The sequence below is a fragment of the Pan troglodytes genome, chromosome 4 (genome assembly GCF_028858775.2).
Source record: "Pan troglodytes isolate AG18354 chromosome 4, NHGRI_mPanTro3-v2.0_pri, whole genome shotgun sequence".
NCBI lineage: Eukaryota > Metazoa > Chordata > Mammalia > Primates > Hominidae > Pan > Pan troglodytes.
In genome coordinates, this window is record NC_072402.2 from 129,676,811 (window position 1) to 129,691,622 (window position 14,812).

Below are 14,812 nucleotides of genomic sequence, written 5' to 3' on the forward strand. Positions count from 1 at the left end.
ATTATATTATTATTATTATTATTGAGAGAGGGTCTTGCTCTGTTACCCAGGCTAGACTGCAGTAAAAGATTTTTTTGAAATTAATATCCTGGGGTTTTTTTTTTGTACTTCTACAAACTAGACCACCCCCAGTTCTATCTAAATGTGTAGGAAAGGACTAGCTATCACAAAAGGAATAAATAAGAAAGGATCAAAGCTCAGCCTCTGACCACAAAAATGGGATTTCTGAGTCCGTAGCAAGAAGATGCAGTTGAAAACCAAATGTGAGAAGGGAATTTTCTAAATTCCTACACTGATTAATTGAATAGTTGAACTCAGTAAACAGAAACAATTTTATTCTTTCATATTTCCTTTTAAACGTATCCTGTCAAAATAGTACCTTCTTGCCTCTGAATGAACTTTCAGGTAGATTTCTTTTTACTAACACCTTTCTGGCATTCTCTTGTAATAGGTAGCTATTTTTAGGTAACACAAAGTTCAGTGTAATATTACAAATCCAAACTCTCCTTATGCAATTTAAATTTTTTCCTTTTCTCAGCTTAGGCATGATTTAGACTCAGAATATGCTGTGGGAAGAGCAACCACCATTGGTTTCATCTCTGTTTCTTGTTCTTTTCCCTTGCCTATTTGGAAACTACACTTTGGGTTCCTCTGGCAGTGAATTATAGGAAAGGAGTTTTAGAAATGTACAGGAAAGTCTTTCTCAATCTTGACTGACACAGTTATGTGCCATTGGTATCTCTGGGATATGACACGTAATCGAATGTGGACTCTTTTAAACTTGAAGTATTCTGAAGGGTTCGTTGGAGGTTTACCTATCACTGGAGCTCTACCTATCACTGGAGCTCTCTCACTTGCTGCTTTTTATCATCTCCTCAGCTTTTGCCTTTGATGATAGAACCTCCAACTGCTTTTGAGTGAGGTTACTTCATCCTTTGCAGGAAGTCATATTGGGCATAATCCCTTTCAAGATGATCATAATTAGCCCCCTTCTATGGAATCCATATTTGGTCTATTGGCATTATGCACAAATCTTTGTCATGTCAAACTGTGAAAGTATATCTAGCTTCCCCTTTATTCTGCCATTCCAAAGCACCTAACAGACCCTCTTTGCCTTTGGACCTTTCGAGTATGAGTCAGAAACTAACTCCCAGTGACATATGTTGAACCTTCCAAATGGTTCTCTTGGAGCTTCCTTTCTTGTGTTGAGGTGAGGGAGAAGACTCCTCGCTCCATGTGACACCAATATATAGCTCTTATCAAAGAAACACGCGTTCTTGGACTTTTCATCCTCTCCATGTATTCTTAGCCTTTTCTTAGTTTGGAGATGAGTAATAAGCTAATGCTGGTAGAATTGGGTTTTGACTTCACCTTTTACAAACTCCACATAGATAATTCTACACAGAATAAGGAATGGGGGTACTTGTCAACGATTTGTGTTCATCAGTAAGGCCACTGTCCAAACTCTAAGACAACATGAAAACCACATTTAACATTTTGCTACATTCCTCAAGTTCCTATTAACATATGTAAGTTAAAATACAACTACAGAGTTCTATTAGCCATTGCTATGGTTTGAATGTTTGTCCCCTCCAAAATTCGTGTTGAAATTTAATAGCCAATGTGGCAGTATTGAGAGACAGGGTCTTTAAGAGGTGACTGGATCATGAGGGCTCTGCCTTCATAAATGGATTAAGCCATTCATGGATTAATGGAGTAATGGATTAATATGTTATCATGGGAATGGTACGATTGGCTTTACAAGAGGAAAAAGAGAGACCTGAGCTACCATGTTCAGTCCCTTTGCTATGTGATGCCCTGTGCCACCTCGGGACTCTGCAGAGAGTCCCCATCAGCAAGAAGCCCTCACTAATTGCAGCCTTGACCTTAGAATTCTTAGCCTCCATAACTGTAAGAAATAAATTCCTAGCCAGGCATGGTGGCACATGCCTGTAGTCCTATTTACTCAGGAGGCTGAGGCTGGAGGATCACTTGAACCCAGGAGTTCGAGGTTACAGTGAGCTATGATGGTGCCACTGCACTCCAGCCTGGGCAACAGAGTAAGACTCTGTCACAAAAAAAAAAAAGAAAGAAAGAAAGAAAGGAAAGAAGGAAGGAAGGAAGAAGGATGGACAGACAGATGGAAGGAAGGGGGGGAGAGAGAGAAAGAGGAGAAAAAGAAAAGAAAAAGAAAAAGGGAGGGGAGGGGAAGGGGGAAGAGGGAAGGGGGAAGAGAAGGGAAGGAAAGGAAAGGAAAGGAAAGGAAAGGAATTCTTTTTCTTTATAATATAATTACCCCCAGTTTCAGGTATTTTGTAATAAGCAACAGAAAACAGACTAAGACAACCATATGATACAGAAAAAGCTAAGGAAGTTAACAAAGATAGATCTCTCCTCCACACCTTCCAGTCTAGAGCATTATTAGAAAGAGAAGGGGGACAAAGACTTAGAAAACAAGCAGACAATGGGAGCTGACTTTTCTCCCTCAAGGCCCAAATATGCAGATAGGGGTAATAAATGGGAAGATGACATTAGAAGAGATGAAGAGAAAGCCAAAAGAAGAGGGAGTATGTACTAACTCCCTGTTTAGAACTCTAGGAGATGTCCACACAGGGTGGAAACAACATAACAAGAAGAGCTGGGGATGTTCAGGCAGAGAGGGGGCATCAGTTAGCTCTCCTGAGATTCTTTTAATTCCTGGGCATTAAGAACAAGTTCTCAAGGTTCCATACACCAAGGGCAATGAAGAAAGTGGCCAAATTTACAGCCAAAACACCTGGCATAGGTGTGCTGTGGTGAAGTGACTCTACTACAAAGGTTGTGGAAAGCCACCCAGTCAAAGTCTGGATATAGGACTTCAATGAGACTCAAAGGGTTTGAGAAAACAACAAAAACCAAGGTGAGGTAAAATCAGCAATGGAGGACCTCAGGTCCTAAATAAGGCCTTAAGTTTACGAGTCAATGATTTTTGCAGTGGAGCCCAGACCAGGTATAGAACCAGTCTAGAAGCCTTGCAGCATGTATCAGTAAAAATCCAGAGACAGCTTATGGGATTCCAGATACCCTCAGATCCCAACCTTACCCTTTCCCCAGCACCGCTACAAGGCTACATAAGGTCTGCCCCTATTCCTAAACACTTAACATTTAGGGTGACTATTTGTCCAAACTGAAACATTTCTGAGAGTACAAGGGTACTCTATTAAGAATTATGTCAGAAAAACAAGCATATACTGAAACTGCCCAGGCAGATAAAGGGATATGATTACCTACCAATATGCCATTCTCAGGACTATGGAATGGGGAGAAAATCCGAGATTCAGCATTTACCCAAAAAGGACTTCTAACCAGAAGTAAATGGATGACAGTAAGTAAGTTTAACTCATTATTTCCCAGCTAAATAGGGGAGAAGAGTGATGAGGGTTTAAGAGAAGTTTAGATGAGTTATTTAAAAAAAAAATACATGAAGCTATATTTTCTTTGCACATGTAAGTGGTAGGTTTTATTTTTCAAAGAGAGGTCAGTATTTAGGTGAGACAGGAAATAGTCTCAGATACACATAATCAAGTGTTTTATTACATTTGCTCCATTTCAATACATAGGCAACAGTCATTAAAGTGGATCTACAAAGAAGTTATCACAATATAAATAAAACCCCCTGTCTCCATTAGCTACTATGTCAAAGTTGTAGGGGTTTTACTTTGTGAATGTGCTACTTAAATAAAGAGAATGCCAGATGTCTAGTAGATAATAGGCACTCAAATCTGGCATCATTATTATCCAAATACCATTCTATCCTCCTTAAGAATATATTACATTATAAATTGTGGAAGGAATTTTTTAAGTGAGTCCATCATCATCTCTGGTCACCTTAGTCATTTATATTTACAATTGTCACTGTCATTTACTGAAGGACAATTCACCCAAAAAAACAGTTAACAGATTTTCTTTTCTTCAGAAATTTCTCACCATTTAGATACAGGCATATTTATAAAGAGGCTATCATACTAACGCTACTCTCTTCTCACTCTACATTCTTTCCCAAGGAGACAACTATGCCTTCAGCCCAGGACTTTTCCCTTGCTCTCCAGGCTGGGCCATCCAATTTGTTGTTGGACATCTCCACTTCAAAGTGCTGTCGGTACCTCAGTATTACCCCAACCCACTCTTGCGTTTTCATTTGTGTTCCCTCACCTAGTGAACAAGTTTTCATCCAATTTCCTAAGTCAGAGGGCTGAGAGCCAACTTGGATTTCAACTTCTTCCAATCTGTCACTAAAAACTATTGACTATCCCTCTTGAATTTTTCTCAAACTTTTCCTTTTTGCTATCATTGCTGAGGGCAGAGATTTTGTTTTTAATCAATTTTGTTCACTACTATATCTCTAGCAATTACAACAGTCCTGACACATAGTGAGTCCTCAACAAATAATAAATGAACACCTGAGTTTGTGGACTAACAATCATATTTGCTATATAACTATTATAATACAGGGTTTCAGAAGCTCAACAATTTTAAAATTTTTAGTTCTTACGTTTTTCTATGGCATTTCTGATAGTCTTCTGAAGAGGTACCTAGGAAAGAAAATAAAAACAATCTATTAGAAATATAATTCGAAGGCAAAAATTAGGTAAAAATGAATATTTTCCCCCAAGTGCAGTTCATTTTTATAACTTTTTAAATATTGTTTTTATGTCTGCCACTTAAATTAGGTAAAAATATTTTCAAAATATCAAAGTAAAAAAATGTTGCAAAATTTTATGAGATACAGGAATCTCTCCCTTGTATTTGAATAGTTCTTTATAATTTTTGAAGTCTTTTCACGTGTATTATCTTACTTGATTCTTACAACAATCCTGTCAGGTAAATATATCAATTTATTATCCCCATTTTACATATAAGAAAAAAATAACTGTTCAAATTACAAAACTAGGCCGGGCACAGTGGTTCACGCCTGTAATCCCAACACTTTTGGGGGCCGAGGCAGGTGGATCACCTGAGGTCAGGCGTTCAAGACCAGCCCGGGCAACATGGTGAAACCCCATCTCTACTAAAAACACAAAAATTAGCCGGCCGTGGCAGCATACGCCTGTAATCCCAGCTACTTGGGAGGCTGGGGCACGAGAATTGCTTGAAGCCAGGAGGTGGAGGCTGCAGTGAGCCGAGATTGCGCCACTGCACTCCAGCCTGGGCAAGAGTGATACTCCATCTCAAAAAAAAAAAAAAAATTAGAAAACTCATAGTCAAATACTAGTCCAGTATCAAATATATAGAAATGCATACTAATAGATTGATTAGTCAAGAAAATTTCTGCCAGCCAACATTTGACTGCCTCAGGTACATTAAGATATTACTAGGAATATAAAGAACCATGGGTATAGCTGTCTAAAGAAATTAAAACCTTTAGTTTCTGTGGTACTTTGCTTATGTTAGATTAGAATTTTTAAATCTCACCAATTAAGAGGAGACAAAGTGAATGATGCCTTTAAGCATTTCCTCAAAGGGAGGTTCTCAAAACATAAAAGGCTACAGTGGACCCTTATCATCTAGCATCTACTCTGTTTTTGCTGGTAACAGTCACCTCATTTTTTTTCCACTGAGGGTCCAGGCATAGCCTATAACTCAATGCTGTGAGAGCCCTGCATCTCCCTGGACAAAGTGACTGGTTCAGGGTAAGGCATATAAACTAATGAAGCCCATGTGTAAGGTCCAGGACTTCAGTTCAAATTGTTGGGAAAGAGAAGCACTTTTTTCAATGTATTTGAGGCTGTGATTATGTAAGCCCAGAGCCAGCAAAAGTTGCTCTAAGAAGGGACTTGTCTGAGAGCATAACTGACATAGAGGGATCCTGAGCCAAGAGATAGAGAGGAAATGGATCCTACCGATATCATTTGAAACCCTGGATCAAGTTGCATTTGCACCTGATTTATTGCTGAATTTTTCAGGTACATGTGGTAACAAATTCCCTTTTTAACCTAATACTGTTAGATTTTTTGACATTTGCAATGGACAAGAATCCTAACCAAAGTATTTGCTAAAGAGACAGCCTGCTTCTTTGAGAATTTTATTTCAGTAAAGGAGTTGCCAAACTAAACATAACACAGAAAACAAGGCCTTCAAACACTGTAGAAATATGGCCATCCAGACAGCTATCAACTTTCCAATAAAGGACCCCTAACTCAATGTTCTTTGACTAATATGACCCTTTCTTAGTGGCAGGCTCTAATAGGTGGGATGACAATATCCATTCCTACTCCCCTTCTTCATTTTCCTTGCCTTCTACCACAATAGAGGATAGGAAAGCAAAATACTTGGTTTCTCAGCCTCCCTGGTGGTAGACAGATGCATGACCCAGTTCTGGCCAATAGACCAAAGTAGAAGTCAGCTGGGAATTTCTGGGAAAGCTTTTCTTCTTCCAATAAAAGAATACATGTGGGGCTACTCCTGCCCTCTCTCATTCTTTCTACCAAGAACATGGCTGTGACACCTAGAGTTTAGCAACCACCTTGCAACTATGGGGAACAAGCCAATACACTTGGTTGTATGTTGACATAAGACCCTATGATCTTGATGATATTAGAGAACTGCTACACTAGCTCTGGGCTGGTATGGGAGAAACATAAACCCAATATGAATAAAAAATTTTTGCATGACAAAAAATACCATGAACAAAAAGACAACTGACAAACTGGGACAAAATATTCATAATATATACCACAGACAAAAGGCCAATATTCTTCAAATAAAAATGGCCCTTAAACATATGAAAAATGTTTAAACTCACATATAATCATGGAAATGCAAGTTAAAATAGCACAGAGATACCATTTGTCACCTATGAGAGTAGCAAAAATTAAAAAAAAAATGACAACACATTCTGTTGGTAAGGATATCATGAGACCAGCACTTTAACACACTGCTGTTGGGAATGCAAACTGTTATAATACTTCTGGAGGAAAATTTGGCAATATCCAATAAAATGATATATGCACTTACCTTTTGACCCAGCTATCCTACCTCTGGAAATCTACCTTGAAGACACACTGCCAATAACATGAAAATATATATCATAAGTTTACTCATTGCAGTATTGTTGATGGTGGCAAAATATTGGCGAAAAACCTAAATACCCAATTTATAGGTATTTTTGAATAAATAAAAGTACATCCACAGAGTGGAGTACTATGCAGCTGTAAAAAATAAAAGGAAGATCTTTATGTAAACCAATGTGGAGTGATTTCCAGTACACACTGTTAGGTGGAAAAATCAAAGTGAAAAAAGAGTAGCTATATAGCACGGTACCCTTCATGTAACAAAGAAGAGGATATAAAGAAATACATGGATATCTCCTGATTTGTACAAAAGAAACACAGGAAGGATAAGCCAAAAACGAAAAAGACCAGTTACCCACAGGGGGTAAATGAGAAAGGGGTAGAAAGAAGAGAAGAATGGTAGCTGGAAGAAGGAGAAAGTGACAATTTTCTGAGAATACCTTTTTATATAGCTATGACTCTTAAAACCATAGTAATATTTCATATTCCTGAATACATAAACAAAACCAAACAAGAAAGGTGAATGCAAAAGTGAATCAATAACAAATGAGTCTAGCTATACATATTACAAGTGAATAACTTCTCATATGCTAAGGGAGGTGGGGAGAAAATGAACTTACGTAACTTTGGAAAATTAGTATTTTGACTGGATGCTGTAATGCTAAAGACAAAAAGAACTGTATGCAAATGCTGTAATTTATTTACTAAATGTGTTTCTTACAGGAGCCTGGGTTAACACTTCTGAAACTACTCTATACATATATACTAGAAATAAATAAATAAATAAATAAATAAATAAATAAATGAACGAATGATGAAAGTATTGGATTTCAAACCATAGAATAAATATCCATGAGTCTACACTGAATAAGTAATCAAATAAACAAACAAATGGCAGAAAAGAGAAAGTTCTTCTTTTACAGTAGAATTCCAATTAATAAAGGTAGCAGGAAAGAACAGAATAAAAAATCACCCTTGGACAAACATCACAGTAATAAAGGTTGAAGTCAGCTGGCTCCTCTGATGGCTGCTAAAATTAGTGAAATAAAGTTTGAGGAGAAACAGAGTTTACAGTCTCAAACTATCTTTTTGTAGATATTCAAAAATTACAAAGAGAAAACATAATCTTTAATTGGAGAAATTCAGCAGATACCACCTTAACTAAATGATGAAATTTACCATCACCACTAATAAGACATAATATTCTTCAAATAAAAATGGGGGGACATCATGAACCCTTTGATATGATATGATACACTGCAAAGGCACAACATCATTTCTGTGGTATTCTTACCAAAAACTGCATAACTTCATTCCTTTTTTTTTTTTTTTTGAGAAGATCCTCATTCTGTCACCCTGGCAGAAGTTCAGTGGTACAAACGTGGCTCACTGTAGCCTTGACCTCCTGGGCTCAAGCAATCCTCTCATTTGCCCACCTCAGCCTCTTGAGTAGCTGGGACTACAGGCGTGCACCGTCACATCTGGCTCATTTTTTATTTTTTGTAGAGATAGAGGTCTCACTATGTTGCCCAGGCTGGTCTCAAACTCCTCGCCTCAAGCAGTCCTCCCACCTCAGTCTCCCAAAGTGCTGGGATTATAGGTGTTAGCCACTGCACCCAGCCACAACTTCATTCCTATCACGAGGAAACATCAAGACAAATCCCAACTAAGGGACATTCTACAAAATAACATCAGTAATCTGAAAGACTGAGGAACTATTACAAACTGCAGGAGACTAGGGAGAAACAACAATTAAATGCAACATGGGATCCAGGATAGGATCATGAAACAGAAAAAAAGAAAGACTAAATGAAAAGTCTAAAAATAGTTCAAAATAAAAAGTTATACAAGACTGAGTGCAATGGCTCATGCCTATAATCTCAGCACTTTGGAAGGCCAAGGTAGAAGAATTGCTTGAGGCCAGGAGTTTGAGACCAGCCTGGGCAACATAGCGAGACTCCATCTCTAGAAAAAATTGTTTAAATTAGCTTGATGTGCCCGGGAGCAGTGGCTCACACCTGTAATCCCAGCACTTTGGGAAGCCAAGGCAGGCAGATCACCTGAGGTCAGGAGTTCAAGACCAGCCTGGCCAACATGGTGAAACCCCATCTCTACAAAAATACAAAAATTAACTAGCTGTGGTGGCACGTGCCTGTAACCCCAGCTACTAGGGAGGCTGAGGCAGGAGAACTGCTTGAACCTGGGAGACAGAGGTTGCAGTGAGCCTAAATCATGCCACTGCACTCCAGCCTGGGCAACATAGTGAGACTCCATCTCAAAATAAATAAAAAAGTAAACTCATACATACTTATGCTATTATTAGATATTATCTGTAGCCAAAGGCAATCCAACTGATAGACTTAGCTTAGAAATCATTCAAGAGAAAAAATACTTTGCTTTTCCAACATAGATGAGAAATGTTCCCCTGTGTGTGCAACTCACTGAAAATTGCAGAGACATTTGAAAACTGTGGTGCCTTCTCTATTGCTACTGCTTTACTGGTATCCAGAAGAGTAGAATTCTTCCACTGCATGTGTTCTTCCAAGTTGGGACACTCCCAGTCTAAAACAGCAGAGAAGAAATAGTGTAAGACTTTGAACAACAGCCTACAAATGATGGGTTACTCCCTACCCCACCTTAGGCCCCCAGCCCATACTAAATGATGGTATTATATTTGAAGGTTTTGGATGAGACAGAAAAAAATAAGCCTTGATGGATCAATATAGTAAATAATCTATAGTCTATTCTGGTTCTCTTACCCTGCCTTCCTCTCTAGACTTTTCTACCATGCGGATTATTGATCTAAGAGACAGGTAGCACACATGTGAGCTGCCTGTTATATTTTATATATGTTATACCTATGTGCCATTAAAAATCGCATCACTAAATAACATACAGTCAGCCCTTTGTATTTATGAGTTCCACATTTGTGGATTCAACCAACCATGGACTGAAAATATTCAGGAAAAAAATTGCATCCATACTCAACATATACAGCCTTTTTTTTCTTGTCATTATTTGCTAAACAATACAGTATAACAACTATTTACATAGCATTTACATTGTATTAAGTATTATAAGTAATCTAAAGATTATTTAAAGTATATAGGAGGATGTGTATAGGTTACATGCAAATACCATGCCATTTTATATCAGGGACTTCAGCATCCACAGATTTTGGTATCCAAGGGAGGTCTTGGAACCAACCCCCATGGATACCAAGGGACAACTGTATGTAAACTGCTATTACTTAATATCAGTTTTAATCTTTCTAGTGACTTCCCACTATGGAATAAGGCTATTCCCTGTATATTCGCCCATCCCCCCCTTTCCTACCTCTCCCATTGTTCCCATATTGTTATATCATATATTAAGTTAGATCAATATTCATATAGACATATGATGATAAAATGTTATAAAAATGCTGTTTACTCTGGTGGTATATCAAAACCACCTTTTGTTTTTCCTGGAGTCAATACAAGTCCCTTTCCTCATCTGTTTAGTTTTATACACACACACACACACACTTTTTTGAGACAGAGTCTTGCTCTGTCGCCCAGGCTAGAATGCAGTGGTGTGATCTTGGCTCACTGCAACCTCCGGTTCCTGGGTTTAAGTGATTCTCCTGTCTCAGACTCCTGAGTAGCTGGGATTACAGGCATCCACCACCACACCCGGCTAACATTTTATTTGTGTAGAGACAGTTTCGCCATGTTGGCCAGGCTTGTCTCGAACTCCTGACCTCAAGCAATCCGCCTGCCTCAGCCTCCCAAAGTGCTGTGATTACAGGTGTGTGCTACCACTCCTGGTCCCTCTATATTTTTAAATCTATCTAATCTCAAATGCTACCAAATTGCATAAATCCATTCCATTTATTCCACTCCCAGGTGTTTTAGAATTTCTAATGCTGTGCCTTGGTGTTTTTCATCTACTGTACTAGGCACACTATGGTCCTTTTAACCTGGAAACTCATAATTTATAGCTCGAAAAATGTTCTTGAATTATTTCTTAATAATTTTCTTCCCTTTTTTCTGTTATCTTTTCCTGGAACTCCTATTATTTGATGTTGGATTTCATATACTGTTCTTCTATCTTATATTTTTTTCCTCTAAATTTTAATCTTTTTTTTCTTTATTTTCTCCTCTTTTTTCCTCCTTTTTTTCTTATGATTTTTTTTTCTGGTAAATCTCAACTTAATATTTTAATCCTTTTACTGAGTTTTCCATTCTGCTTTTGCACTTCATTTTTCTTAGAACAGCCTCTTCTTCATAGCATCCTATTCTTATTTAACAGATAAAATACATATTTTCTTATCTCAATGAAGATTTTTAAAAATATTTTCCTCTCCTTGTTCCTATTTCTCCTTGATTCTTTTTCCTCCTACTTAATTTCCTTGTTTCAAGATTTTTTTAATTTTAAAAGTTTAAACATTTTAATATTTAAAATTATTTTTATAGTTAGAACACTTAACATGAGATCTACACTCAAACTTTTAAGTGTACAATCCAGTGTTGTTAACTAAAGGCACAGTGTTCTATAGCAGCTCTCTAGAGCTCAACTCCTACATGTGTAAGTGAAACTTAATACCCATTGATAGCAACTCCCAATTTTCCTTTCCTGCCAGATCCTGTCAAACATCATCCTACTCTCTGCTTCTATGAGTTTGGCTCTTTTAGATAACTCATATAAGTGGAAATATCAAGTATTCGACCCTCTGTGACTGGCTTATTTCATTTAACATAATGTCCTCAAGGTTCATCCATGTTGTCACAAATTGCAGGATTTCTTTCTTAAGGCTGAATAATATTCCATTGTATTTATACATCACATTTTCTTTATCCATTCATCTATCAACAAACATTTAGGTTTTTTCCACCTCTCAGCTACTGTGAATAATGCTGCAATGAATAAGGGAGTGCTAATATCTCTTTGAGATCCTGATTTTAATTATTTTGGATATTCACACAGGGATTGATGGACCACATGGTCATTCTGTTTTTAATTTTTAGAGACACCTCCATACTGTTTCTATAGCTGCTGTGCCATTTTACATTCCCACCAACAGTGTACAAGGGTTCTAATTTATCCACACCCTTGCCAACATTTGTTATCTTTTGTTTTTTGTTTTTTGGTAATAGCCCTTTTAACAAGTGTGAGGTGATACTGTGGTTTTGATTTGCATGTTCCTGATGATTAATGATGTTGAGCATTTTTTCATATACTTGCTGGCTATTGCTGCTGCTGCTTTGGAGAAATATCTATTCAAGTTATTTGTCTATTTTTTCAATCAGGTTGTCTTTTTTGCTTAGTTTTGCTATTCAGTTATAAGAGTTCCTTACGCATTTTAATTATTTACTCCTTTATCAGATATATGATTTACAAATATTTCCTTCCATTTTGGTAGGTTATCTCTTTACTCTGTTGATTGTTTCTTTTGCTGTGCAGAAGGGATGATGTCTCACTCGTTACTGCTCTTGTTGCCTATACTTTTGGTATCATATCCACGAAATCACTGCTAAGACTAATGTTATGAAGCTTTTTCCCTATGTTTTCTTCTAGGAGTTTTACAGCTTAAGGTCTTATATTTAAGTATTTAATCCATTTTGAATTAATTTTTGTGTATGGGTGTCAATGTCCACTTTCATTATTTTGTATGTGGATGTTTAGTTTTCCCAGTAGCATTTGTTGAAGAAAGTATCCTTTCCTCATTTTGTATTCTTGGCACTCCATCCTGTCAAAGATAAGTTGGCCATATATGTACAGATTCATTTCTCTTATGACAGTATCATACTGTTTGAATTACTATAGCATTGCAATGTATTTTGAAATCAGGAAGTATGATGTTCCTACTTTGTTCTTCTCAAGATTGTTTTGGCTATTTGAGCTTCTTTGTGGTTCCATATACACTTCAGGGTTGCTTTGTTATTTCTGTTAAAAAATGCCATTGAGATTTTGATAGAGATTGCATCAAATTTGTAGACTGCTTTGGGTGTATGGATATTTTAACAATATTAAGTCTTCCAACTCATAAACATGGGATGTGCATCCATTTGCTTGCATCTTTTTAAATTTTATTCATCATTGTTTTCCAGCATACATATCTTCTACTTCTTAAATTTATTCCTAAATATTTTATACTTTTTGATGATATTGTAAATGAGATTGTTTTATTTCCTTTTCAGGTAGTTTTTCAGGTAGTTTATTGCTAGGATATAGAAACACAACTGATTTTTGTATGTTGATTTTATAATCTACAATTTTACCGAACTCATTTAATCGTTCAAATAAGTTTTTGTGGTTTTTTTGTTTTGTTTTTTTTTTTTTTTTTTGAGACAGAGTCTTGCTCTGTCACTCAGGCTGGAGTGCAGTGGCATGATCCCGGCCCACTGCAACCTCCACCTCCCAGGTTAAAGCGATTCTCCTGCCTCAGCCTCCTGAGTAGCTGGGACTACAGGCACCTGCCACCATGCTGGCTTATTTTTGTATTTTTAGTAGAGAAGGGGTTTCACCATGTTGGCCAGGCTGGTCTCAAACTCCTGATCTCATGTGATCTGCCCGCCTTGGCCTCCTAAAGTGCTGGGGGTACAGGTGTGAGCCACCACACTCAGCCTTGTGGTGTCTTTAGTGTTTCACATATAAGATCATGTCATCTGCAAAAACAGATTATTTTACTTCTTTTCAATTCAGACGCTTTTATTTTTTTGTTGCCTAATTGCTGTGACTAGGACTATGCTGAATGAAAGTATTCAGCATACTTCCTGATCTTAGAGGAAAAGCTTTCAGTTTTTTACTACTGAGTATGATGTTAGCTATGGGCTTCTCATATACAGTCTTTATTATGTTGAGGTAATTGCCTTCTGTTCCTAGTTTGAGAGTTTTCATCATAAAAGATGTTGAATTTTGTCAAATCATTTTGCTGCATCTATTGAAATTATCGTGTAATTGTTACCCTTCATTCTGTTAATGTAGTGTATCACTTTAGTTGATTTTTGTATTTGGAACCATCCTTGCATTCCAGAGATAAATGCCACCTGGTCATGGTGTATGATCCTTTTAATACAGAGATGAATTTCAATTGCTAGTATTTTGTTGAGGATTTTTACATCTATGTTCATCAGGGATATTGTCTTACAGTTGTCTTTGCTTGTAGTATTTACCTCGCTTTAGTATGAGGGTAATGCTGGCCTTAAAGAATTAGTTTGAAAGTGTCTTCTCCTCTTTAATTTTTTAGAAGAGTTTAAGAATTAGAATTAAATATTCTTTAAATGTTTGGTAGAATTCACCAGTGAAGCCATCTGTTCCTGGATTTTCTTTGTTGGAAGGTTTTTGATTGCTGGTTCAATCTCCTTACTAGTTATAGGTCTGTCCAGATTTCATATTTCTTCATGACATAGGTTATATGTTTCTAGGAATTTCTTCTTTCCTTCTAGGTTATTCAATTTATTGTCCTATAATTGGGCATGGTAGTCTCATGATTATTTTTGTTTCTGTGGCATCAGGTATAATGTCTCATCTTGCACTTTGAATTTTATTGAGTCTTCTTTTCTTAATCTAACTAAAAGTTTGTCAAACTTGTCTTTTCAAAAAACCAACTCTTAGTTTCACTGATTTCTTTCTATTTTTTTCAATTTTCTGTTCCATTTATTTCTGCTCTAAATTTTATTTCCTTCTATCTGATAATTTTTGGCTGTTCATTCTTTTTTTCTAGTTCCTTGAGGTGTAACATTAGCTTATTTGAAATTTTTCTTTTTAAATTTAGTTAT

At 36.9% G+C, this 14,812-nt stretch overlaps 1 protein-coding gene across 2 annotated transcripts in view; it reads right to left on the reverse strand.

Moving 5' to 3' along the window:
• MEIKIN (meiotic kinetochore factor) overlaps window positions 1-14,812 on the reverse strand; it is a 136,497-nt gene that overhangs the window by 103,433 nt on the left and 18,252 nt on the right. For both annotated transcript variants that reach the window (XM_024356728.3, XM_016953735.4), the window contains exons 6-7: window positions 9,492-9,611; window positions 4,532-4,571 (exon numbers count right to left, since the gene is read on the reverse strand). In XM_024356728.3, coding sequence (XP_024212496.1) covers window positions 4,532-4,571; window positions 9,492-9,611 — 160 coding nt within the window. The remainder of the gene's footprint in view (window positions 1-4,531; window positions 4,572-9,491; window positions 9,612-14,812) is intronic.